The 26,226-nt window shown below is 50.3% G+C and overlaps 1 protein-coding gene across 2 annotated transcripts in view; it reads right to left on the minus strand.

The window, feature by feature from the left end:
* Positions 1-684: 684 nt before the first annotated feature.
* SORL1 (sortilin related receptor 1) overlaps positions 685-26,226 on the minus strand; it is a 46,975-nt gene continuing 21,433 nt past the window's right edge. The window contains exons 18-48 of one of the 2 annotated variants that reach the window (XM_058857088.1): positions 26,025-26,156; positions 25,804-25,895; positions 24,938-25,184; positions 24,420-24,558; positions 23,525-23,698; positions 23,265-23,378; positions 22,083-22,205; positions 21,615-21,734; positions 19,318-19,440; positions 18,992-19,099; positions 18,417-18,548; positions 18,066-18,197; positions 17,292-17,426; positions 16,850-17,005; positions 16,331-16,480; positions 15,869-15,997; positions 14,311-14,437; positions 13,628-13,797; positions 13,286-13,398; positions 12,884-12,988; positions 11,867-11,939; positions 10,668-10,750; positions 10,366-10,462; positions 9,634-9,818; positions 9,055-9,174; positions 8,810-8,974; positions 7,861-8,035; positions 7,323-7,429; positions 6,258-6,450; positions 5,637-5,849; positions 685-4,902 (exon numbers count right to left, since the gene is read on the minus strand). In XM_058857088.1, coding sequence (XP_058713071.1) covers positions 4,835-4,902; positions 5,637-5,849; positions 6,258-6,450; positions 7,323-7,429; positions 7,861-8,035; positions 8,810-8,974; positions 9,055-9,174; positions 9,634-9,818; positions 10,366-10,462; positions 10,668-10,750; positions 11,867-11,939; positions 12,884-12,988; positions 13,286-13,398; positions 13,628-13,797; positions 14,311-14,437; positions 15,869-15,997; positions 16,331-16,480; positions 16,850-17,005; positions 17,292-17,426; positions 18,066-18,197; positions 18,417-18,548; positions 18,992-19,099; positions 19,318-19,440; positions 21,615-21,734; positions 22,083-22,205; positions 23,265-23,378; positions 23,525-23,698; positions 24,420-24,558; positions 24,938-25,184; positions 25,804-25,895; positions 26,025-26,156 — 4,200 coding nt within the window. In that variant the 3' untranslated portion in view covers positions 685-4,834. Of the gene's footprint in view, positions 4,903-5,636; positions 5,850-6,257; positions 6,451-7,322; positions 7,430-7,860; positions 8,036-8,809; positions 8,975-9,054; positions 9,175-9,633; positions 9,819-10,365; positions 10,463-10,667; positions 10,751-11,866; positions 11,940-12,883; positions 12,989-13,285; positions 13,399-13,627; positions 13,798-14,310; positions 14,438-15,868; positions 15,998-16,330; positions 16,481-16,849; positions 17,006-17,291; positions 17,427-18,065; positions 18,198-18,416; positions 18,549-18,991; positions 19,100-19,317; positions 19,444-21,614; positions 21,735-22,082; positions 22,206-23,264; positions 23,379-23,524; positions 23,699-24,419; positions 24,559-24,937; positions 25,185-25,803; positions 25,896-26,024; positions 26,157-26,226 lie in introns of both variants that reach the window. The other variant, XM_058857089.1, reaches the window with a different exon arrangement.

A 26,226-nucleotide genomic window follows, 5' to 3' on the forward strand; every position in this document is an offset into this window, starting at 1 on the left:
TTACCTTCCCTGCCAGGAGAAATCCTGCTGGATTTGGGCTGTACCTGCACACACCTCGTGCTGGGGCGGGGCTGTTCTGGAAAAGGGCTTTAAGCACGGAGAATAAGGCTTGAGGTGGTGTTGTGGGAAGGTGGAGGTGAAGCTGGAAATGATGTTTGGTGTCTGGGGGTGTTGGTGACCTTGAGGGAAGGGACAGGCAGACGTGACTGCGTTAGGAATGAGGGTGGCACCTCTCAGGATCTGCTGCTCCCATGGCACAAAGCTCGATTTTCCTGATTCCCATCGCCCTTGTCCTGTCCCTGCCGTTTGATCAGGAGCACTGACAGGATGGGAACAGCTCCAAACTGACACAGGGCAGGGTTAGATGGGATATCAGGGAGAAATTCCTCCCTGGGAGGGTGGGCAGGCCCTGGCACAGGGTGCCCAGAGAAGCTGTGGCTGCCCCTGGATCCCTGGAAGTGCCCAAGGCCAGGCTGGATGGGGTTTGGAGCAAACTAGGACAGGGGAAGGTGTCCCTGCCATGGCAGGGGGCAGAAATTAGATGATCTTTAATGTCCTTTCTGACCCAAACCATTCAGTGATTCTATAATCCTGTTTGGTTTTCTAAAATAAAAATATGTTCAGAAAAGTCTCCTTTTTCCTGCACTAGACACATAGAGGCTGGAAAACAATTTCAGAAACTACTTTGTTTACCCAATCCATTTTTATTATTATCATTAAGTGGGGGGGGGGAAAAAAAATGGACAAAAATTCCTTCAAAATTGTGCAATAATATATAGCAGAAATCAGTGAATGAAAACAAACAGAACAAACAAACAAACCAATAAAGGACACAGAGTAGCAATTCAAATAATGTAACATTAAACTTCACTTAAAGAACCTGATTAAAAGGTGACACTACCTCTATTAGAGGCTGGCTGCTTGTGGACTGATGCAAGTTTGGAAGGGTTAATCATAATGTTACAGCTATTTCCAGGGATGAAGATGCTCTTGGGGTCCATGAGTAGCTGAGTTATTGCACCATTTCCCTTCTCAAGTCCATTTGAAGGAGACTTGAAAGCTGTTTCAGAAAAGGTTCTTTTTTTGCAGAAAAAAATGACATTTTACTTTTCCATCAGCGAGTAGGTGAAGTTTGCCTTTCAATATACTCTGGTTCTAAGCGTGGAGATGCTCACACTGAGCTCTGCCCTGCCAGGAATGAGAATTCTGCTCAGGGAGACTTTCCTTGGCTCAGGTGGGGGTTCCCTGGTGGGGAAGGTGAGGTTTCAGTGACTCTGGAAACAGGAGGAGTGAAATAACGTGGTGACCACCAAGGTGGCCATCAAACACAAATCCCCTTTGGCCACAAGGTGTGGATGCTGGCAGCCATCTCTGCCTCTCTGCTCTCCCCTTCCTGCTGGCTCTGAGCTCCCAAACATCTCCCTGACCTGCTCTGGCTCCAAGGAAAAGAGGCTTTTCCCAGGGCTGAGCCTGCAGCTGTCTCCTAACGCTGGAGCAGCTGGAACAAGCCAGGGCAGGGTGAGCCAGGCCTGACCTCGCAGCTCTCCTGCACATGAAATACCTGCAGGGCTTTTCAGCCCGCATTTCACCCCTCTCTGAAATCCTCTTGCAGTTTTCCTGGGGTACAGGAAAACCCCAGCCAAACCCCAGAGGGGCTGGAAGCTCCTGCTCCAGCTGCTTCCTGCCTGGGCTCTGCTCTTGCTGGGTTCAGGGAGTTTTACAGGGCTGGCAACCCAGAGATGGGGTTTATTCAGACTGAAAAGAGCCTTTTTTTAACCTTTAATAGGTCGCCAGCCTGGGAAATGGTACCTCCTTGTCCTTCCTTGTAAAAACCAAACCCCCAGCTCAAAAAAAGAAAACCTCACAAAAAGACTGAGCCAAAGCAAAAGAAGCCTCATGGCCAAAATCTCAACAGATTTTCGTGTTTGACCTTAGTCTTTTGTTCAAATGGACTTGAGAGTACCCATGGGCATCTGAAATGGGTGCAAACACAAATTAACTGGTGGAAGTTCCTCCTAGCCAGGGTATTTTCCATACCCTTTTTGTTTTGTTTTGTTTTCCATACAGATCCAAACATTTTGCTGGGTTCCTATAAAGCAAACCCAGATCACCTCCCGAAAATTAGGGTAGCAAGTCATGTCACATCACATAAGGCTACTGAAATGAAACCAGAACAAAATATACATCCACATCCACCTACCATATTTACAGCAGAACCCTCCCACCCCCTGTATGTCTCCGTGAACAAGATTCCGTGCTTCAAAAGTTCATAAAAATATACAATTTACCCCAGAACTGCATCGATTACTCCCCACCTGGAGCCCAGACTTCTCTATTTCTATATATAAAATACACTAGCCCTGTGAAAGTTGCTTTGCTGAGAGCACAGTGGTGATTTTTGCAGTGAAGGGGAGGGCTGGGGACAGCTCTGAGTGCCAGTGCTGTCCCCACAAGGGCTTTGCAGTGTCCCCAAACCCCTGGGCACGCAGGGGTGACTCCACAGAGGGCTCTGCTCTGCCCACGCTGCGTTTGGGAGTGAACCAGGAGTGTTGGGTTTTGGGTACAAAATGCTTTGCTCTGCATGAGTGTCCCCAAGCCAGGAGCCGTTCAGAGAGGCCAGGAGTGACCTGTCCCCTGGGTGATGCTTGGAAATCTCCAGCCAAGGGGTTTCTGCAGGATTTAAATTGGTTACAAGGGTCTGCCTTGGCATCTGGCTACACAGAGATGGGCTGGACTCTAAATTCTGCTCCTTTTACTGCAGCAGGATTTACCCTGGGGGAGTAAAATATCAGAATTTAACCACCCCTAACCCCCACTAGAGAGGCACCAGATTTTGGGATGCTACATCGTAGCTTTTAGTCATCTGTGTTAAAAAAATTACTTTCTAAAGAAAGGGTTGAATACTCTTTATCTCTGTTTTTAGGCTTCCTCTCCTGCATAGAATCTTTTGATTTATGTTTTTGAGACTGGTTTAGCCTCTGGGTCAGAGTCTGGTCTCTCTGTGTAGCTGTAACTCCAGGCAAATTGAGCTGTGTGGGTTGATTTTACTCAAAATTTCAACTCCTGAACAGCACCTGATCCACTGACAAGGTAAAAATATTGCAACTCTGCGAGCTTGCTGCTACTTATAAAAATCTGATTCTAGTTTGGTCCCAGCTTGGGAGGGGGGAATCTGTCACTGGGAATGCTAACACCAGTAGTTGAAAATAGAGTCAGTATTTCTCTAGAGTATCAAACCATCCAGACTTCAACTTTTTTTTTTTTTTATACATTTTTCTATTGCGAAATTAAACGGATCAGTCGCGTATCAAAACATAGTTGGCCTCTCTCGTTTCATCTGTAGGAAGACTGCAATTATAACTTAATTTACACAGCAAAAATACCTTTGTTTTTCACAAAAACAGTGTGACAAGACAGTGTGCTGTATTTCCTGGTGAGAAGTTTTGCATATATCGAGCACGGCCAGGGGAAAGCCCTGAACATCCTCTCCTGTCGTGCTCCTGGCTTGGCAGGTAGTGGTGAGGTTCACTTTTTTTTTTTTTTTTTTGGTGAAATTCATGTTTTGCTGTCACAAAATCAAAGCTCCAAACAGTGGCAAGCAGACTTTTTGCATTTGGCTCTGCAGCCAGTATTGTGTCTGCTGGGAATGTGAGATGAGAAAATAACATCTATGTGTGTGTGTGTATTTATATTATTTCTAAAGCTGTAGGTAAAACTACAGCTGCTTTTTTGGAAATTCCGATGAGGGAGCATCAGATCCCTGCTGTGGGCTAAATTAATTTAAATTTTCAGTAATTATCTCTCCGTGTGAGTGTGGAAAATCTGGATTTGCACACACTGGAGGCTCCCCCTTCCATCCCTCCACCGTGCTGGTGTCTGAGGGAAGCTCCACGGAGGAGAGGTATCCAAAAAATACCTGGGACATGAGTTTTAAGGTGCAAGTGGCAATTTTTTGTTTCAGTGACATGGAGGTGGTGAGCTCCAGATTAATTAAACAGATTAATTAAGCCCTGTGTGATGGGCAGGGGCAGCAGCAGGAGGGGTTTGGGCAGCACATCTCAGTGTGGGGATATTTTTGACTTCCCACAGCAGCAGGAAGTTAAAACTCACCCCTAAAAAAATGTGCTGCTGTGCCTTAAGATCACTCAAAGATTGAGTCTTTTAAAAGGGAGAAAAACTGTGAAAATGAGGGGTTTTATTATCATGGCAAGGACAATGATGGGGATGCCAAGATAGGACTGCCTTGCACGATAAAGTGGCACATGTTCTACACGAGAATGTGTACAATGTCTGACGACTCTGGAAATCTGTTCCACAGCAGATTTCCCAATAAATTAACACAACAAAAATACTTTCATATAAAACAAAGTCCAAAGGAATTTTTTTTGTTGGTTTTTTTTTTTTTTTTTTTTTTAGTCCTAAAGTAAAAGCAAAACCTTCAGGGACTATATTATCTCTCTCTACATATATAATCTCCTGAATTTTTATTTTTTTTTTTAAATAAATTTATTCTTGTCTTAGAAAAATAAAATGAGTAGCCAATTTAGTCAACGGAAAGTATCTCACAGACTTAAAAGCATGCCCAGCAAGCATAGCCTTGTAAGACTAAATTAATGTTAAATCAAAGCAATTTGTTACTCAACCAACCTAGTCTGCAATTCACAGTTGATTACTACAAAGTGTATTCTTAAAATTATTATTATTTTTTTCTTTTTTTTGGCCCATATAAAAATAACGTATTGCAACTCAAAGTGCATTTTTAAAATAAACAATCAACTATTTTTATCAAATAAAATATTTACACCATTTGGTTTTGTACAGTCGGAAATGCGCTTCAGGCGATGACCATGGGGACGTCATCTGAAAATCCAGTTATCATTGGGGCTTCATCATCCTCATCTCCTGGAAAAGAAACCCAAAAGAGAGCTGTTAGGGGACCCTCAGCACTTTATTTAATTTAATTTGGTTAAAATATTGGTTGGGAAAACTTTTGGTGGCTGGACTTGATGATCTTGAAGGTCTTTTCCAAGTTTAAACATCCCATAATTCTGTGATTTGTACTCTTAGGTCAAATCCATAGAGATTGTGATGCCAGAGTGGCCCAAACCATGATCAAGAATTAATTCTTGCCCTGATTTCACATCCTCAATGTGTTTTTAAGTGATTGGAAGGAGGGGTTTAATTTGATAAAAATGTTTGGTTGGGAAAACTTTTTCCAGTTGAACTTGATGGTCTTAAAGGTCTTTTCCAAGTTTAACCACCCCATAATTCTGTGATTTGTACTCTGGGATCAAACCCATAGAGATTGTGATGCCAGAGTGGCCCAAACCACAATAAAATGATTAATTCTTGCCCTGATTTCACATCCTCAATGCATTTTTAAGTGATTTGCATTGGAAGGAGGGGTTTAATTTGATAAAAATGTTTGGTTGGGAAAACTTTTGCCAGTTGAACTTGGCGATCTTTTTAAGGTCTTTCCCAAGTTTAACTACTCTGTAATTCTACGATGTGTACTCTTAGATAAAATTGATGGGAGATTGAGGTGCCAGAGTGACCCAAACCATGACAAAGAATCAATTCTTGCCCTGATGCCACATCCCCAGTGCTGTCCCCAGATGCCAGCGGGGGCCACGTACCCAGATCATCCCCCGAGGAGAAGATGGCCGAGCCCAGGCGGGAGCTGTAGTGGCTGTTGGCGAAGGCAGTGAAGCTGTTCTGGAGCCTCCTGTGCCTCATGTAGAGCAGCACAAAACCAATGCCCAGGGTCACCAGCAGCAGGAACAGCACGGGCACCACGATGGCAGCCACGTCCGTGCCTCGGCCGGATTTGGCGGCAGAGGAGTCTTTACCTGGGGAGGGAGGGACACAAGTGCTGTTTGTACCAGCAGCACATCCCTAAAGAGTTTATGAGGCTTCCCTGAGTGTTTTTTAAGGAGGATGAGGAGAAAACACCACTTTTTATCACTCTACAGCTCTGAAAGGTGGAGTTTTAGGCAGGTGGGGTTGGTCTCTTCCTGCAGAACCAGAGGACACAGCCTCAAGCTGCACCAAGCGGAGTTTAGGTTGGATGTGAGGGAGAAGTTTTTTACAGAAAGAGTGATAAAGTGTTGGAATGGTCTGCTCAGGGAGGTGGTGGAGTCACCATCCCTGGATGTGTTTATAAAAAGATTGGTGCCGTGGTTTAATTGAGGTGTTAGGGCTGGGTTGGATCTTGAAGGTCTGTTCCAAGCTGGTGGTTCTGTGAAAGAGGGACTCACCCGTTCCCAGCTCATCGTAGAGAAGCGTGGCCGGCTCCCCACACATCTGCCCCCCGTACAGGCAGCGGGCCTGCACGCTGAACGAGTAGTTGTGGCCTATCTTCAGGTTGGACACCTTGAAGAAGTTGTCTGTGGTGTTGCCCAGGTAGGCTGTGATGTTCATCAAGCTGTCAAACATGTGAATCTCGTAGCCCTGAGGGAAACACAAACCCCAAATCACTCGGCTGCAGAGGGCGGGTTTGCTCCTTCCAAAAGGGCTTTGAAATTTGGTTTTCCTCCTGGATCTGGCTTTGATGAACTCTGCTGGGCTGTCAGCTGGGAGGGAGCAATGAGGAGCCTCCTCCAGGAGCCCCTGCTGCTGTGCACTGACCTTGGCCAGTTCAGGGAGGAGAGATTCCTCTTCTCCCAGGTGACAGGAGCGGAGGACATGGCCTCAAGCTGTGCCAGGAGAGGCTCAGGTTGAACATCAGGAAGGATTTCTTTGCTGAAAGGGTTGTTAAAGATTGGAGGGGCTGTGAGGAAGGGTCAGAGACCCCATGGTCATGGACATGGCACTCAGTGCTCTGAGCTGGTGACAAGGAGGGCATCAGGCACAGCTTGGACCCAATCTTGGAGGTGTTTCCCAGCCCAAATGACTCTGGTTTGGTTTGGCTGCTTCACTCTGTCCTTAGCACCCACCCCAGAGCACCCAAGCACAGAGTCCAGGAGGGTGAGGGCTTTTTTGGTGCAGTTTTTCACCTACCCATGTTCTAACAGACATTTCACAGATTTTCTACCCAAGTCTGAAAAACAACAACTTTCAGACTTCCTGGCATGGCAGGGCAGTGTCCTATTCCCAGTCCTTTCACACATGGGACAATTGTCCTTTTCTAGCAGGGTAATTATGTTCCTAAAAGGTGACTGATTGGATCTGTCAGCTTCAGAGGCTCAGCCATGACAGGAATTTTAGTGAGCTCCTCCAAAGGGCTCACCAAGGACAGGATGGATTTCAGAGCCTGTGAAAGGAGCCTTGCACTGACTCTGCTCCAGGATTTTCTGTAGGACAGGAGGCACAGCAAAACTCACCCGGCTTTCATTGAAATTGCTTTCCTTCAACGCCAAACTCTTCCAGAAAAGCAGAATATGGTCGTTTTCAGTGATGATTTTTAAGGCATCTGGTGCAGACAGGGGGACTGCAAAGGGGAAGAAGTGGCAGCAGGTGAGGTTGTGGCACTGGTGGCACTTTCCTCTGACAGGAATGGAGTCACTCCTGAAACTTAGTGGGGTTTCTTAGGGATGAGCACGATACTCTGCTTGGAAAAGGGATGTGCTGGAGGAGAGGATGCTGTGGTGTGGAAGCTGGGAGGAATTTTTTAGCAGTAGGGCTGTAATGGCACTTGATGATGTGTGTACACAAGCTGGTGTCCTTCCCATCTCCGTTTATCAGGAGAAAAATACTGGATATCATTTGAGAAGCTTCCTCTCCACTGCTGCTGTTTTTGGGTGCAATCACCTCCCCTGGGAGGCCTCCCAAAATTGGGCTTTGGCTGTGGGAGAGGGCCAAGAGCAGCAGGAACATTTCTGCAGCCTCCAGGCAGCACAGGATGGGTGGTGTGTCCCTTACCTGTGTTGATTTTCATGCTGGATTCCTTGCTCATGTTTCCCAGCTGGACAATCACGTGGTATTTCCCTCCTGGCTCCAGCTTCTTTATGGTGTACTCCACCGTGCTGTTCCTGCTTTTCACTTTGTAGATTTTATCTGTTTTCCTCACCAAATCTCTAACTGCCACAGCATAGAGCTGGAGGGGGAAGAAATGGATGGAAAAAAAAAAAAAATCTCATTTTCCTGCAGATTTTCAGCTAAGCAGTGGTAGGACATTAGGCAGGACAGGTAAAATTTGCTTTAAACCAAGGCTGTGCTTTACAGAAAGCCTGGGAAGCAAAATTTCAATTCTCTCTCTGGATTTCTGCCCAAAATCAGCATTTACTGATACAGAAAATGCAGTCAGTGGAACAGATGAGAGCAGGAGGAAAACCTCAGGTTGTATTTCTTGGTGAATCACAAGGATGCAACGCAGACCCCTGCCCTGTCAGAGTTTCCAGCTCTGCTGGGAAGGTTTATACCTCCAAATCTTTGCTGTTCAAGTCTCTGGAGCAGAGTGGGAGGGGAAAGCTTGCTGAGAAAATGACTGGCCTTCAATGGAGCAAGACCTGAGTGTATTCCAGGGTGGCAGAGAACAGAACCGGGCTTTGTTGGGGCAGGGGGCAGTGCCCAGCCCAGCCTGGCCCTCCTGGGCAGAGCCAGAGCCCAGAATGGTGTTTTGGCACATGCCCAGGGCTGTTTAAAGACTTGGTCAGCAACAGATATCCCAGACCTGGCTCTTTTTAAATGTTTCAGTCCTGAGCTAATGGCCAGTAGGGAGGAAACGAAGATGCTGGAGGTGTCAACACTTTGAGGATGACTTTATGTGGAGCATAGACATGATCTCAGGCTTCCTCCAGCAGAAGGAAGGCAAGGATCTGTCTTGGGGGCAGGACTTTGTGTGCACAGGGACAGGAGAAGGCTCTGTTACCATATCCTGGTCGGGTGAGTCGTAGGGCGATTCCCACTTGATGACGGCGAACGTCTTGCCGGTGTGCACGGAGTGCAGGTGCCGCGGGGGCAGCCGGTTGTCCGGGATCATCTTCACCACCACGTAGTCAGAGGGGGGCCCCTGGTAGGGAGACATCACCCGCACCTGGAGGGAGGCACAGAGGTCAGGGCTGTGTCCTGGTGGAGCCAGGGGCGGGCAGAGGGGGCAGGAGGAGGGGAGCCCACCAGGAACAGGTACTGCTCGTCCCGCTGCACCAGCACCGTGATGTTGTGGGCGCTGGTGGTGCTGTTGTGGGGGCTCCTGTACAGCTCCAGGAAGGACGTGGCGTAGAAGATGCCGTAGACCTGAGGAGGGAGAGCACAGCAGGGATGGTGCAGGGCTTGGTGTGGCCCAGAGCATCCACTGGCTGTCAGTTTTTAGGGGCATGAAGCAAAGATTCTTTTCCCTCTGGACCCTTTTTCGTGCTTTTCCCTCAGTCTTGCCCAAGATCAATCTTCCCACTTGCCTTTGAACTCCCAACCCAAAGCCCTGAGCTCAGCTCAAGTAACAGCAGTTGATTGAAAGGCTGCTGGAGCATTGTGCTGTCTGTGTTTAAGCCACTTCTCACTGCAACAAACAGACAAGAAGCCTTTCTTCGCTTCTATTTAAAAGGCAGGAGGTTCTTCCCCTCATTACCCCCAACATTTTCAGAGCCTTGGAATTCAATCCAGACAAATTATCCCGATTCCAGGGGTTTTGTGTGCTGCTCTGAGGCTCTGAGCTGGAGCCCAGGGTGGCTGGTGAGGGAAGGGCTGGTGCCTTACCACATTCCTGGGGCCGGTCCAGCTGCATTCCACGGCCGTCTGGTTGATGGCCTTGGCCTTGAGGCTTGGGGACGCAGGCCTTGTGCCACTGGTCACCACATGCACAAAAGACAGAGGGCTGTCACCCAGCTCCGTCTTAGCCCAAGCAGAAATTTCATAGGGGGTGTGTGCTGTCAAATTGGCCACTGAGCAAGAAGAGAAAGGGGCACTATTAGGTGAGGGCGGGGTGGGAGCAGGAGGGAAGGGTGAGCATCAGCAAACAGACAGGAGCCTGCCTCTCCTGGGCTGTACTCTCATGGCTTTGCAGTGATTTCCTTTATACAGAAGCACCTGGGACTCTGGAATCCAACCCAGTGCTTTTCCAGATGATTTCCCATCTCCACAGTGAGATTTTCCCAAACCAGAAATGTTATTAACAGGGACATGTGCTGTACACCAGCCCAAGAAATGCTTGTTCTGTTTCTACTCCCTTTGGATCAGAAATGGAACAACAAACAAAACCCCATGTGATGAGAAAGGACTGGTGCAGCTCTGGGGGTAAATCCCAAATCTGCTTGAAATCTCCAGGTCCTCAAAACGGATAATTTGCTGCTTTGTCCTGTCCAGATTTAAACAAAAACTACTAGCTGAAAAAGAAAATAATAATAATAAAAAAATAATCCTATAACTTCTCATAAATTCTTCTGCTTAGTGTTGACCAAAGCAAAACTTTATGTTTTGAGCAGAATTTACCTTTCTGGATGGACTTTTCTCCTTCTATGACCAAAGTCCTTTTTTCCTGCCTGTGGGTATCAAATGTCCAGTAGATGTTGACCACGTAGCCACTGACCTGTCCAGCCCAAGGACACAGAGCCATCAGCTCAGCTGATGCACACCAGGGTTACTGTCACACCCCTGACAGTCTTTGCATTGTATTTTCCATCCCAATTAAGAGCCCCGGGGCAGTTTGGGAGCAGTAAGAAATGATTTGGTGTGAAGTAACTGGTAACTATTCACCATTTACCCAGCTCAGATGGAAAGGGAAAAACTCTTACCTTGATATTCGTGGTCATTTTTAGGCTGAAACTTACGGAGTCCTCGCTGTAGCTCTCAATGTGGATGACAGGGGGAGGAATGACTGGGAGGAAAGAAGAAAAAACCTGTTAGTACAGCACAAAGAAGTAAAAATATTTCTTGAGAGGGACAGATAAAATAAAGCTTTGTGTGGCAACACCCAGCTCCCAGAACAGGACATGTCCCCCTCAGAGAAGACACTGACATCATTTTTTAGGTCCACCACGTAAAAACTGCTTTATCTGTGCCTTGCTCAGTGCAGGCTGGAACTGGAGGGGTCTGGGCAAAGGGATTTCCCTCTGAGCTCAGTAGGGTGAGCTCCTATCCCAGTTAACAGCTCCTGAGGGAGGTCAGGAGCTATCGGTGCCAAACATTCATGCAAAACCTGAAGTCAAAGCTGTTTCTGTTCTTTTTACCTCCCTTTTTCTAACCATCAGGTAATTCACATTATCTGGATCCTGCACTTTGAGTAGCCTGGTGTTTTCTTTCCCTTCTTTCATGTGACAAATTAGCAGATAATTTTGGTGCAGGGATGTAAGTATGGATGAAAAACTTGGAATATGAATACAGACTACTTCAAAAGGCTTTTCTTAAGCAAAAAAAAAAAAAACAAAAAAAAACCCAACAGGTTGGGAAGGAAATTATTTACTTTGCTGCTGAAATTTATCTGCTGTTAGACTGTGATGCTGTGATGGTTCTTGGGAGCTGTGGTTGCTTTTTATGGTCTAAACCTGCAGGAGGAGCCACAATAATTGTGACCTAAGAGGGAGAAGGATGAGCCAGCGTTCTTTTAGAGTGAGAGTGATGGAGTTGGTAATTTCTTGTCTGGCTGGAGGCAGGATTTGGCCTACAAAAGTCTGAGGGAATCTGTCTGCAGCCTGGGAGAGAGGGGACAGGCTTTTGCTCAGTTCCAGGGCAGCACATCCATCCCCTGTGCCACAGAGCGCAGAGGAAGAGTCAGTGACCCCTCCAGACATGGCACTGAACTCTGAGGCAGCTCAGAAAGTGAAAAAGTCACTTTTTACAGGTCACTTTTAACAGCAAAGCTGGTGAGCAGTGTGAAAGGCTCAGCAGGGAGAATGAAGACCAGGGAGGTGGCTTTGGATGCTGCTGCTGATGTTTCAGGCAGATACTCTGCCTTTTTTGTCACCTTCTCTGAGCTGACCAAAACAACATTTACCTTTGCCTTTGACGGTGGTTATGGATTTGGATTCGCTCCAGTTTCCCACCCCTCTGCTGGTCACTGCAGCAACCTTTGGAAATGAGAGGGAGAGGGAACATGAGCCACATGGAGCAGAGCAAACAGAGCAGGAGGTTAGAGCAAGGTTATGGACCTGGCGGGGCTCCTGGGAAAAGGACTTGGAAGCAAACAAAAGCTTAATTACTTGGCAATAAAATGCTTAAAGCAGAGATAAAGCCGACTGCTTAAAGTCAATTAAAGGAATCTAAGAGGAGGGAGGTGCAGCCTCTTTGCAGATAACTGCTCTCTTATGAGATCTTCCAGGAGTCCATCCAGATAAGGAGCTTGGGACTCCAGGGCCATGAAGTAGGTGAGAACCACGCCAGGGAAGTCCATGCAAGCCCTGAATCTGCTTCCAAAGATTTGTTTGGGAATGGATTATATTGGGAAGGAGAAGCAGGGAGGAAAGCCTCCAAGCAGCTGTGAGAATAACACGGAATTGGAGGAGGGGGTTTATCCCCCCTCGCAGTGAACTTCCCCAAGAACTCAGGAGGATGGACAATGGCAAAGCACACATTTCCCAGGGCTCACTGTGCAGACTTTCATTTCCTATTCTGATTACTTCTGTCTATAATTACTCAGCCTCTCCCCTGTGCAGACATTCCCCACAGGCAGATCTGCTTCTTTTCCCACCGATACACCAAGGACCAAATTTATCTCTGGCCCACATCCAGTGCAATTGCAGTGACATTGGAATGGGCAATTAGCAGGGAGGATTTTATAATCCAGCCTGGCCTTCTGGGACAAAGGAGCAAACCAAGGCCCTTGGAACTACAGACATTAGCAGCAGTGGTGTGGGTTGGCATTAAAGGGCAGGGCTTTAACAAGATGGTTTTTTAACAAAATGGTTTTTTAACAAAATGGTTTTTAGCAAGTTCTTGGCTGGGCAGGACTTGGGCCACTCAGTAATGAGAGAGAGCTTTGGAAATACTCAGAGGGAGCTTTGGAAATACTCACTCTGACTGTGTAGAGAGTGTTGACCTGTAAGTTCTTGATCTCAGTGTAGTTCTTGTTGGTTCTGAGGGATGACCACTCCTTGGATCCACTGCTGCTGTATTCCACCTAGGAGCATCAAAATAAGACATGAGGGTTCAAAAATACCACAGGTCAGCAGGTGCCTCTGAGACACAACCTCGGCAGAAAGAAGCACGACCTCTCCAAAAGGGAGAAATTAAGAACTCGAGGGCTGTGGTGCTGCCTACAGCTGGCAGCATTTCTTCTCCCAACTTGCCTGATGTTCCCAGCAGATTTCCTCCCCAAATTATCCCATTCCAGGCCCCCCTCCCCCTGCAGCTGGCTGTGTGCTGCTGTCCCCACGCCACCGAGCTGGGCTCAGCCCCAGTGGGCAGCAGGACTCACGATGAATTCCCGGATGAGGCCGTGGGCGTTCACGGGGGGACTCCACCAGCCCATCACCACACCCTCCTCTTCTTTCTTCAGAGACAGCTGAAGGTTGAGGGGAGCATCTGGCACTGGTGAGAGAAAGAGAAATATCAGTGACAGTCACAGTGGTGTGCCCAGGGAAAAGCAGCATCTCCCTGAAAAATCAGGACAAAGGGGTGGATAGCCTTTTCTCCCAGTCCAGCACAATTCCCAAGCCCATGGAAAGACCCTTTTTGCTCAGAGCAGGGATAGCTCTACTTTTTAGCCCAAAGCAGCAGGAATCTGCCAGGCACTGGTGGGAGCAGCAGCTCTGCTTACGTCCTTCGGGCGCCCGCAGCGTGATGAAGTCGTTGGTGTTGTAGACCCGGCTCAGACACTGCACCTGCACCTTCACCTGGTAGGAGCAGTCGGGCTTGAGGACCTTCAAAACGCTGTTGGTTTTGTTGCTGTGGGTCTCCAAGATCTTCCAGATGCTCTCACCGACCATCCTGCGGGACAGAGCCTCCAGTCAGGGTGGGCTTTTTAGGACATACAGATTTGTCCCAAAAAATGGAACACTTTGAAAAGGTTGCTGCTCATTTTGGTAAAGCCACACCACCAATCTGGAAAAGATGCTGTTGGAAAGCCTGAACTAACCCAGGGTTGGTGACTTAAAACCCCCTGAGCTTTTCTATAACACTTGTGCTCAAATTTATTACCTTTGTTCTTGTTGTTAATGGTTCCACAAAGAGAAGACCCAAGTGGAAAAAAAAAATGCATATAAACAACTTTACTGTCTGAGTAAATAGTCAAGGAGGAGATCAATGCAGTTTGTCACAAATACCCTCTGGGTGCACCTATTTTGTGTCTCTTTTGCTACCAAATATTAGATTTTCCAGGCAGAACTTGATTAAGGAGCTCTGAATGTTTCAGGCCTGATTCTGTGTGGTTCTCTGTAGCAAATCCCTGAGCTCATGCTTGTCCTCTTTACCTGAGACAGCAGCAGGGGAGGGATGATGTACCTGTAGTAGATGTTGTAGACACAGGAGGTCGAGGACATCCTTTTTGGCCGAGCCCATGTCAGGGTGACATCACCAGAGAAATCAGCCGTCCACTGCAGGTTCTGGACTTTGTACACCATTGTATCATCTGGGCAGAGAATGGGAAAAGTTCATTTACTGCAGGGAAACAATTCCTGTGCCCAGGAGAGAAACAGGACTTTTGTTTGTAACACCAACAACGAGAGGTAGAAACAGCACTGACTGAAGGGGTGTCTGCACCATTTAGATATGTGTAATTTATCAGTGGAGAAGGCTGGGCTCACAGAGGGCAGCTCAGAGAAGGGATTTACCCCTGGTGCTCTTAGTTCTACCCAAAATGTCTTTATGCTGCATCAGGCGAGCGATTCCTTTCCCCTAAGGAAAGATAAAGCGTGGCTGTTGATGAAATACTGGGAATTTTCAAAGTGTGTGAGTGCAGACTGCTCAGTGTCACCCTTCTCCTGGTGTGATCAGTCTGTGCTGTCCCTGCCACCACCCAGGCCCTTTCCTTGTGTGTTTTCCCTTATCACAGCTGGTGTTCAGCAGCAGGACCCAAGCAAAGGCTGGTAATTCAAGTTTGGGGCTTCCCTTGACGCGAGCTCTGCGGCTGAATCAGTGCCTGACCTTCACAGAGGAATTTAGGGGATAAAAGCACTGTGGAACCCAGCCCTGGCAGAGCTGGGGATGGGAGGTGCTGATCTGGAATCCTGCTCCCACCAGGCCATTCCCTGCTCCCTCTCTCTGTGTGTTGGAGCCCAAATCCCACTGTTGTGGCTTGGCTCTGCTGGGGTGCTCAGCTTTGGTGCTGAACAGAAACCAAGCAGTGCAGAGCAGAGGAAAATTGCTGCTGTTTTGCTTTCCTTAAACAGCTGGAATTAAATCCAGCAGGCACGTGGGACAGCATGGCAAGACCACTTTTCCAAGGGAAAAGAGATGGTTTTCCATGGGTGCAGCAGCCAAGTCGTGCATCTCAGCGGCTCCTTCCCCCTCCCCTGAATCTGCTAGCCTCTCCCAATCAATATTTAATTAAAGAACTGAACCTGATTGATGCCCAGCCCCCCCAGCAGTTCGGTGGGGAAGCAGCTGAAGCTCATGGCTGGCTGGAGGCAGTGATCGATTGGTTATCAGCCCAGGGCAGGCTCTGTCCCTCTGCCCCCACAGGGCCACCAAGGGCCAGTGTGGGACAGCCAGGGACAGCAGCAGGGCACGTGCCACGTCCCCCAGGGTCACCTTGCAAAGGAGAGCAGAGTAGGAGACTCTTGCTTCACCTGTGGGCTTTGTAAAATAGACAGCTTTGCTCCTATCCATCCTAAAATGTTTTTTTTCTGTGTCCGAGGCAGTTGGAAGATAAATTGTCAGTGTAGAAGTTGCTGGGGAGTTTGTCCCAGCTGGTGATAAATGGGTGAGGAGGCAGCTTGGACAACTGAGCAGAGGCAGATAAATCAAGGGTGTTGGGAGGGAAAGGTGACATATCCAGGAGAGCAGCTCTGTGTGCTGACAGGGAGCAGGGAGTGAGGGATGGGAGAGGGCTGCTGCTCACCTGTGCAGTTCCTCTCATCGCTGCTGTCTGAGCAGTCCAGGTATCCATCACAGCGCTCTGTCTGCATGATGCAGGCCTCCCCATCCTCACATCTGAAACCACTGGGGCACAACAGGCTGCTCTGAGTGGCTGAAAAAGGCAGAACAGCTCAGGACTCGAGGCAGGGAAGTTCCCTCAGCAGCACTGGAATGTTTGCAGGTGGCTGCATGTCAGGCTGATGTGTCAGATATTGGGGTGTCTCCTTCTGGCTGCACCTTCAGGAGAACCTGGAGCTTATCCCATGAAAAACAACAACTGGACTTCTAATGGGAATAGCACTGCTTGGGCTTTTTATCCTTTTTTTTTTTTTTGTAAAGGATTTCTGATTTCTCTAAAGGATTTCTCCATCAATCAAAGCCTCCTCAGAGGGAAGGCTCCCTCCCAAGGGAAGGCTCCAGGTGGGAGTCTCTTGCCCACACTTACGGCAGTTCCTCTCGTCCGTGCCATCCTGGCAGTCCCTCACTCCATCACACCTCTTCCAGTTGGGAATGCACTTGTGCAGCTGCTGGCACTCGAACTCGAAGCGGCTGCAGCGCCCTGGCAGCACTGGGGACGTGGCTGTCACGTTGGGTCCTGCACACACACACAGAGCCAGGAAAGCGGCGCAGCACGGCCAGGCTGGCACTGCCACCAGGAGGGAGCGGCTGTCCCCAGGTCCCGACTCCACTAGATGGCAATCTCCTTCCAGCTAGCAGGTGCAGGGGATGACGCCTAAGCCATCCTCTCTCCTGACTGCAGAGGGCTGGGAAAGCCTCTGCTTTGCAGGGAATGTCCTCCCTGGAGCACTGTCCCAGCTGGTGGCAGCAGGGTGACCCCAGCGCCTGAGTGCATTTTACACCACGGCGTAAATGAACCCTGTAACTTGTCGAGGCTCTGAAAGGCCAGGATTCCTTGCAGAGGTGATCTGGGCAAAGGGAAGGGGTGAGGGAGAGGAGAGCTTACTTGAGGTGGGACAGGCCTCTTCGTCAGAGCCGTCAGTGCAGTCCCTGTAGCCGTCACACACCCAGCTGTTCATGATGCAGGCGCCGCTGTTGCAGCGGAAATGGTTGGGCAGGCACGTCGGGGGGATCAGCGTGGTAATGGGATGAACTGGAGATCCTAAAAATACACCAGGGAGAGCTGAGCTGAGCTCCCTGCTCCTGTGTAAGCTCTGCCTGCTCTCTGCTGACCGAGGGGGAAGCAGGTGAGGCATCATGAGCCCGGTGTTTCATTTGTGGTGTGTCTGTAATCAGGTTATCCAACACTACAGAGTAAAAAGATGCGTGAAAGTGCCCTCTCATGGGGCGTTTTTGGAGCCATGGGGGCTGTGGGAAGGCAGAGTGATGCTTCAGCATGTCCCAGTCCCTGTCATGTCCATGTCACAGCCTCAGCAGTGTGTCCTTACCCTCGCAGTCCCTCTCATCAGACCAGTCCCCACAGTCGTTCTCCTCGTCGCACTTCCAGCGGTTGGGGATGCAGTGCCCATTCCCACACTGGAACTGGTAGTACCGGGAGCAGTTCGGGGCTTCTGTTGGGTTTTCTGGCAAGGAGAGGAGAGTCCTGTGAGCCACAGGGTCACCTCAGCAGCCCTCAGCACAGCTGAGAGGTGGCAGCACCTCAGGCTGCCCCAGACACCATCACCCTGAGCAGCACAATTGCATTCCTTCCTCTTCATCCCCAGCATTCCCATTCCTCCCAGCCCTCTCTCTGTTGCCACCACTGCTTTGTCTGTGTTCTTCATGGCCAGGCACCACCCCTGATCTCAGAACCAGAGCAGAATCCACCAGAGCATGGCAGAAATGGAAGAGCAAACCCTGCAACTCAGAAATGAGTCTGCAGCTGCCTCGCCTGGCTGGGTACAGCTCCTACAGCCACCCAGGGAACAGTGGTAAATATTGGGTTTGGCTGAAAACTGCCTGTCTGCTCGGGGCTGGGAGTCTGTGCAGTAAATATGGTCACAGAGGAGACAATCAAGCACAAGATGTGCCAGGTTTTCTGCGTGCTTCACTTTACCTGCCTGCAGAGTGAGGGAAATTACACCAATCTCCAGATAGGGCACGCTGTGATGTGCACAGGGAAAGCTACACTCACACAGAGATGAGTGAAAACATGAGGAGGGCAGTACTCCATGCTCCTGGAATCCAAGGGAAGCTGGAGCTGCACTGGGGGTGCTGCTCACCACAGTTTGCTTCGTCAGAGTAATCGCCGCAGTCATCCATCCCATCACACTTCCACACCAGGCTGATGCACACGCCATTCTGGCACTGGAAGCTGAACTGGTCACAGGTCCGGTGGAACTCGGGGTCCTGGGCTGCAGGGAGAGGTTTGCTGTAAAGATCAAGGGCTTCAGGAAAGCTTGAGCAGGAAGGAGCACACCCAGGGGCGATCGTGGATTTCTAAGCAGAGCATTGCAGGCTAGAGCCAGCTCTGAGCAGAGCTGGCAGCTTCCTGGTGGCCTGGTTCTCCCCACACCTCTGGTTTCCTCCCGTGGCCACCCCTCCCTTGGCAGAGGCGCCAGTGTGACACTCACAGCACCCGGCATAGCCGGCATCTTCGTCAGAGCCGTCGCGGCACTGGATGATGCCGTCGCACACCATGGAGTGGAACAAGCACTGCTGCCGGTTCTTGCACACGAAATCCATGTAGCGGGTGCACAGGGGCTCTGCAGGGATGGGGACAGCAGGACAGGGCTGGCACCTCTGCTGTCCTTGCAAACAGCAGCGTCACCCGCCGGCGCCCGCGCGGACCTGAGCGCGGCGGGCGGATTTTAGGGGCTTACAGAAGGTTCCCAAGACTGTGATTGCTTTTGGAGGGGTGGGGGCTCTCCCCCTGAGTTTGCTGCTGGTTTGAGCTGTGTCCCTGCACGGGCTGCCCTCACCAGACAGCCCCTCAGGGTGGGCACCGGCACCAGGAGGGCTTTGCTCACCTCCCTGGTGACCTCCCAGTCTGTGCCTTTTGCTGACCCGCCGATTTCACAGGGGGCTGCTGACTGCTCACTAAGGCTTTCCCATTATCTCCCAGGGCTTTACTCCCAGTGGGACAGGCTTGGGCAGAACAAAACACCATCAAAAGGCCCCAGCAGCTCCCCCTGAGCCCGGTACCCACCGCAGTGCTGCTCGTCAGAGGCGTCAGAGCAGTCGTTGATGCCATCGCAGTGTTTGCTGGTGGGGATGCAGGTGCCATTGGGGCACTGGAAGCCGTTGCACTTTTTCTCTGAAATCCAGAATTGGGTGGATGTTGTGAGTTTTTCAGGGTTTTGTTAAAGCTGTTTTAATTAGCTAAAAAAAAAAAGCCGTGGTGGCCTCCGTGCTGTGATTGCTTTTGGAGGGGTGGGGGCTCTCCCCCTGAGTTTGCTGCTGGTTTAGCTCGGTGGGTGTGCAGAAATCCCTCCCAGCCGTGGCAGAGCCCCCCAGGCACACAGGACACGTTACCACAGTTGGCAGGGTCCTCGTCAGAGCCGTCCTGGCAGTCGGCGTCACCGTCACACGCCCAGCGCTGCGGGATGCAGTGGCCGTTGTGGCACTGGAAGCTGGAGGCCTCACAGGTGTGATAAACTGCTGAAAGCAGAGCAGGGGGACACCTGAGTGTGGGGTCACCGTGTCCCTGCTGAGCTGAGAGTGAGGCAGGCCACACCACCACACCCTGCTCCTTCCCCCTGCACCAGGAGCTCCCACCACGGCAGATCCCAGCACAAGCAACCACCCCAGGGACCCCAGGCAGGAGAATTCCAGTTTTCCAAGGTATTTCCCCCTCTGTGCCATTCTTGCTCATGAGCCTGCTGTGGCTCAGGGATGGCTTTTGCAGGGTAGAGATGTCCCAAAGCTCTCCCCGAGGTCAGCAGCCTCTCTCCCTTTGATCTCAGTCCTTGGGGTGTGTGGGCAAAGGTGAAGCAGTGGCACCGTGCCAGAGATGGTGAGAAATGTCCCCCAGGTCCAGCAAGGCTTGGCAGAGCTGCAGAGTCCCCCGTGCAGGGCAGGACAGAGTCAGAGAGAGCTTTTAATTAAGGCAAACAAGGCTCTTCTATGTTGCCAAAGCAAACAAGAAATACGATTCTCCCTGGGGGTTTTCCTTAGGCTCCTGTCAGGAAAATATCTGCCTGTGGGGTATCTGGGTTGCAGCCTGGTTTGTGTTGTCACTTTAGAGACAAATCCTGCTCCTCAAGCAGGAGAGCACTCAGAGTTATTGAGAAAAGCAGTGTTCAACTTAATTAAACTGCATGATCCTGAGTTTTAGGTTAGAGAGTGACATGCACTCCCAGATATCTCGAAATAGTGCAATCTGCTGGCAGTAATATTCTATTAGGTATTCAGCGTGAAATGTAATTATTTCAGATAAGAGCAATAATTGCAGCCCGGTGAAGTCAGACGGAATGTTCCTCAAATAATTGTGATCCTCTCAGATAATTCCAACTTGGGGCTTTACAAACCCGGCACGCTTTTTGAAGTAGGTTCCTCTCCTGTAGTAATTCTCTCTGGAGAAACTCATACGAGAGATAAGTGATACCAACATAAATTAAACCTTCTTAGAAAGCCACACTCATGGAATACTAATGACCAGGATCAGCCCTGGGTGCTCCAGGCACTGCAAATGCCACAGGGGTGAGCAAAGAGGAGCTCGAAGACCTGAAAGGGATCTCTTAAATCTTGGTGCCAGAGCCCTCTGGTGCCACTCTGTCCCAAAGGCTGCCCCAGAGTGCTGCTGCCAGCACTCCCAGGGGCTGTCCTGCTCCCTGCAGGCTCCCCATGGACCTCTGCCTCATGCCATGGAAAGCTTTTATCTTGAAATACCCCAAGTGTGGCTCAAAAAAGAGCCTTGTGCCTTTCACTGATGGACTGGTGCTCTGAGAGCTCTCTTCTCCTGCAAGCACTGAGGTTTTTTGGCTTGGTCCATAGTTTTGCTCGATTGTTTCTAGTGGGACAGACCAATGTGCTGCTGTCTGTTGGTTTTTCTGATGAGAAAAAGGCTTTGTGTGGGTGTTGAGCTCAGGAGGCTGCTGAGGAACATCACTGTGGTGGTGAGGAGGGTGGAGTGTTGTGACTTTCCGCTCCAAACACACAGTGAGGCTCACAGGACTTGCTGCACAGGGGGCACAAAGTAGGAACAAGGTTATTTCTGCCAGCCAGGCTGCTCTGATACTTCAGTAAAAACAAGAGTGAGTCTTCTACATGGGACTCCCTATTTAGGACACCCTCTTTGAGTTTTTGAGCCCATGCAGCCATGAGGTTGCCAGAGGAGGACTGAAACTGCCAAACTAAGCTTCCCAAATGAAATCTGCTCCTTCTTCAGATCAATTAACTGTGGAGAAGCTGAAAAGAAGGTGCCTGTTTTCTGCACGAAATTAATGGCAAGGAAACAGAGTGAAAGCTGTGAAGTGCTGCCAGTGCCCACTGATCTCTGCCTCTCTGCAACACGGGAGCTCTATTTTGCCAGGAGAATCCCTTGGCTGCTCAGCAGCCACAAAACCACTTCCCATTCCACAGAGCTTTGCCCACGGGTGCAATCATGCAGGTAAAAAGCAAAGCTGGGTCACTGTGTGAGCATCTCAGAGCAGCCAGCAAATTCCCAGTGAACCTGAGGGGAAAAAACCCTTGGGTTTGGAGCATCACATCACCCTAAGGTGCTCTAACAAGCAAGGAAACTGAGGCACAATACACTGGCTAATGTCTCCCAGGTTGGAAATAAAAAGTAGGAGCAGCAGGAGGTTCTTGATCAACACCTGAGCACTCACCAGTGCAGTTTGCTTCGTCAGACCAGTCCCTGCAGTCGTTATCCCCATCACACATCCAGGACAGACGGATGCACATCCCCGAGCTGCAGCTGAACTCATCATTCCTGCACTGGTGAGCCTCTGCAAACAAAATATTGGGCTTCAGGTCATGGGAATACCCCAGGAGCAGAGCAGGAAAGCTGGATAGTGACGGCACAGAAGTCTCACAGCTGGAACACGGCGAGGGGAAGAACCAGCACAGAGCTTCTCTTTCTTCTCCTGTCCCTCATTTCCCAGGACACCGTGGTCCTGTCCCTAATTCCCAAACACCCTGTAAATGCTGCTCCTGTCCCCCATTTCCCAGTCCCCAGTAAATGAGGAGGAGACAGCCTGGGTAAAGAGGGGGATCTTTCCCTCTGAGCAGCACAGAGTGCTGGAGAGAGCTGCCCACCCGTGCCCAGGGGAGGGGATCCGAGTGTGGGCACTCACCACAGTGACTTTCATCGCTGTTGTCCCCACAGTCATCCTCCAGGTCACATTTGTAGGACAGAGGGATGCAGGTCCCCGAGCCCTGGCAGCGGAACTGGGTCTCGGTGTCGCACACGGTGGTTGCTGATGGAGAGAGGAAGAGGAGGAGGAGGAGGAGGTGGTTAGAAGATGGTTTCTGCTGCCTGAGGGTGTGAACTGAGTGCAGGGAAGTGGAGAGACAGGGACAGAATCCTGCCAGTCTGACCTGAATTCCTGCTCTTGTATTTTAATGCCATTTTTAGGCACTTCATGTAAAGCAGAGCACACAGGGGTCAGTTTTCTGTCTGGGAAGCAGGACTGAAACTCCTGATGTCCCCTCCCAAGCCAGGGAGCGAGAAGCCAAGGCTGTAGAGCTGTCTGCTCCCCACAAAGGGGCTTGAAACCTCCTGGGTTGGTGGTGGGATGAGACAGGGCAGCCAAAGCAGGGGAGAAGCTGGGCATGTGTTGCTATCCAAGTGCTGCTATCCAAGGCAGCACCTCTGTGCCGAGCTGGTGGCCTCTCTCCAGGGAATGGGTACCCACAGAGGCCTTCCCACACCGTGAGCCAGACATGGAACTCAAACTTGGACTCTGCTGACTGGTACCTCAACTTTGTCAGGGAAATAAGTTCCTTATTGGTACAAAACGGGCATAAACAGCCTCTCTCCTGGTCCTGCAGTGATTCCTAACTTCAAACCCAGTCCTTTTTCCACAGTGCACTAAGCCAAACCCTTCAGGCTGTGCAAAGCCGTGGAACATCTGCCCCTCCTGCACACATTGGCAGTTCCTAACTTTGCTCAAAAAGGTGACCTCCATCTTTAATGTGAGAACTTGATTTATTATCTCAACTAGAGGCCGTGTCAGCACTATCTGCTCTCTTTTCCTCATTGGCTGTGCCCTCAATTAGCTTCAGAAGACAATTAGTGCAAGAGACAGTTGGCATCAGCCTCACCAAATTTTAGACACTGAGATCTCCTCTGCTCAAGGGGACTGGGACAAAACCCATCCAGTTCAGTGTGGGAGTTTACCAAAGGAGCTGAGTTACACCCCAGAGAGCCTCTTGCTGTCCCTGAGTGTGAAGGGAGTGTGGGCCATGAGCTCAGCTGAGATGGCAGCACAGCAGACACCTGAAGCTGGCCACCACCAGCAAGGCAGGTCACTCACGGCAGTTCTTCTCGTCGCTCATGTCCCCGCAGTCGTTGTCGTTGTCACACTGCCAGATGCTGTTGATGCAGTTCCCGTTGGAGCACCTGTACTGGTTGGGCAGGCACGTGTTCTCTGGGGCAGGAGGGACAACAGAAACAAGCTGCCATGAGGCTGTGCTCCCAGAAAGGGCCGCTCTCCTCCCAGGCAGAGGACAGGTCACGCCGACCTCTGGTGAGGGCAGAAACCAGCTCAGCAGCAAGAGGCAGGCAGGACTTTACCTTCCTTCCTGCAGGTGTTGTTCCTCATGGTGTAGCCGTGGGGACAGTCACAGCTGAGCTCCCCGCTGGGCAGCACGGTGCTGGCCACCCCCTCGGGGCACTTGCAGCTGCGGCCGTTGTTGGACCTGGGCAGGCAGAGCAGGCTGCAGGGCCGGGTGATGCAGGCGTTCTGCCCTGCAGCAGGGCAGGAGGAGGGGACAGTGTCAGGGCAGAGGCACAGGAGTCCCAGTGTCACCTGCTTTTGGGTTCAGACCCCCTTAGAAGCCAGCTCTGCAGGGCTAAATGCTGAGGTCACCCCTAGGGATGCTCAGAGCCATCTGCTCCACGAGTTTGGGGGCCTTTAACGGGGACAGATTGGCTTTTATGGGACACAACTCATCTGAGTTGGAGGCCTACCAAAGGATGGGAGTTACACCCTCAGAGTGCCTCTTGTCCCTCCAGCCTCCTGCAGAGACTGGTAGAGCCCTTCAGTGGTGTAGAACCCATCTGAAAATGGGTATAAACAGCACACAGGGGTCAGCACTGCCTTGTCACAATGCAGACAGATGATTAAAGGAGGACAAAGTTGGTGCAGCCCTGAAATCCTCTGGTTTTTTGGTCTATACAACACTGTGATGGGAAAGCCAGGATCTGTGACATTAACTGTGAGGTTCCACCACAGCTGAGGGTCCTATGAGCTCTCTCTCTCTGGGAAGCATCTCCCCTGGCAGCCAAAAAGCAGAATACACCACTCATGAAACTCATTCCTCACGACTGTGCCTGAGAGCCTCAGGCCCTGCAGGAATGGGGATGTATTCAGGAAATGCAAGCCAGGATGGCTCAGTGGGCTGGGAACCTGTGGAAATGGGGGATGAACACATTTCTAAATGCCAGGGAGGATCATCTGCATGATTACCTGTTGTCTTTCCTCTGTAAAAGATTTTCATATCCATGATCCCGTTCAGTCGGCCGACCAAGATCTCCATCCTGGAGCCGCTGTTTTTGGATGCTCTGAAGATACTCAGCTGTGACCAGTCGTTCCAGTAGATTTCATTCTGAAACACAGGCTTGGCTCTTAGTGGGAGGAGAGGCACCACCAGGGCTGTGCTCATCAGTGCACTCATCACCCTAAATACTCGATGTGGAGGGACATGGAGAGTGAAAAGTGTCCCCAGCCCAAGGGGGGAGAGCAGGAGGAAGAGCTGAGGTGGGATTTGAGCAGGAGCTGATTGGGAATTTGGTCCTGGATTTGACTGCACGTGCCTGCTCACTTCAGGGATTTGTGGGAATGTTTCAGGGAAGCAGAGAGAGAACAAGCATAATTCCTGCTCCAAATCACATCCCTATCCTACAAATTCAGTGTGCTCTATGCTCCTCCAGCACCAACCTCAGAGCCTGCATGCTACAGAAAAAACGACAACGGGGAAAACAAACCTTAAACACAGCAATGGCATAGGGGTGAGGGAGGCTGTCCAGGATCACAGATCTCTGCATCCCATTGAAATCAACCCTCTCGATCCTGTCCATGTAGGCTTCGGTCCAGTAGATCCAGTGGTCATCCACGGAAATGCCGTTTGGCCACCGCACGCCCTCCGAGACGATGCAGCCGGCCAGCGACCCGTCCATGTCACTTCTGTAGATGCCAGCCCTGGAGTCCCCCCAGTCTGTCCAGAACATCAACCTGGCAGCAGGCAGAGAGGTTACTCCCAATCCACACAGAGCAGCTCATCAAAAGGAAGCAGGTTAGGAGAGGCAGAGGTTGGAATGCTTTACATTCCACGTCTCTTGCACGACATGCCTTTGAACGGGGAGCTCTGCAATTCTAATGAACACCACCAGCAGATTTATGAGCAGCACAGAGGCTTTTGAGCTGCCAGCTCTGTGGTGGGAGTGCAGCTGCAGGTTACCTTGCCGTGAACTGCTTTGGTTTCTCAGAGCTGCCTTTGCAGCCGAGGCCAAACCCCAGAAAGATGTAACTCGCATTTGGCTCTCAAATTCGAGCACAGCTCAGTTTCTCACACATCACTGCAGCTTTCCACACTGACCAGACCAGTTTTACAGGCAGGAAAAGTTGTTTACTAATGGATATGTATGGGTGGCAAGGAACAAACAGTTGGTGATCTGTGCTCCGAGAGAACTGGTGCCTTAGCTGGGGACACAGCAGTGACAGTGGGCTCCACAGGGCAGGACTGTCCCCAGTTTCACCTCACCGAGCTGCCCTCCCTGAGGAGGAAGTGGGGAAGGAGCAGCAGATTCCCTTGGGAATAGCAGGGAAATATTTGTGATGTTTTCTTTCTTACCCATCTTTGGGAACCAGAGCCAGGGCTCTGGGTCGCTCCAGTATCGAGGAGTTGAGGACGGTGAGTCTCAGGTCTCCATCTGGATTGGCAACCTAGACCCAAAACCAAACCCAGGACGGGTGTGTTTGCTGCTGGCACTGCTTGAAGTGACACAAAATCTCTGGCAGGCGATTATTGCTCCTTATTAAAACACACACTGCCACGGGTGGGCAGAGCTGTACCTCGATTTTGGGAATCCCAGCGTTGACCCAGTAGAGCAGCTGGCTGATAGGTTCAAAAGCCAAAGCTTCCACTGTTTCCAACCCAGTGCTTATGATTATTTCCTGCCCAGAGCTGCCATTGAGACAGAGACGCTGGGGAAAAAGAAATAAAAATAATCAGAATAAAAGACGAGGAACTGCCTCAGCCTGAAGCTCAGGTGAC

This window comes from Poecile atricapillus, chromosome 25, assembly GCF_030490865.1.
Source record: "Poecile atricapillus isolate bPoeAtr1 chromosome 25, bPoeAtr1.hap1, whole genome shotgun sequence".
Taxonomy (NCBI): domain Eukaryota; kingdom Metazoa; phylum Chordata; class Aves; order Passeriformes; family Paridae; genus Poecile; species Poecile atricapillus.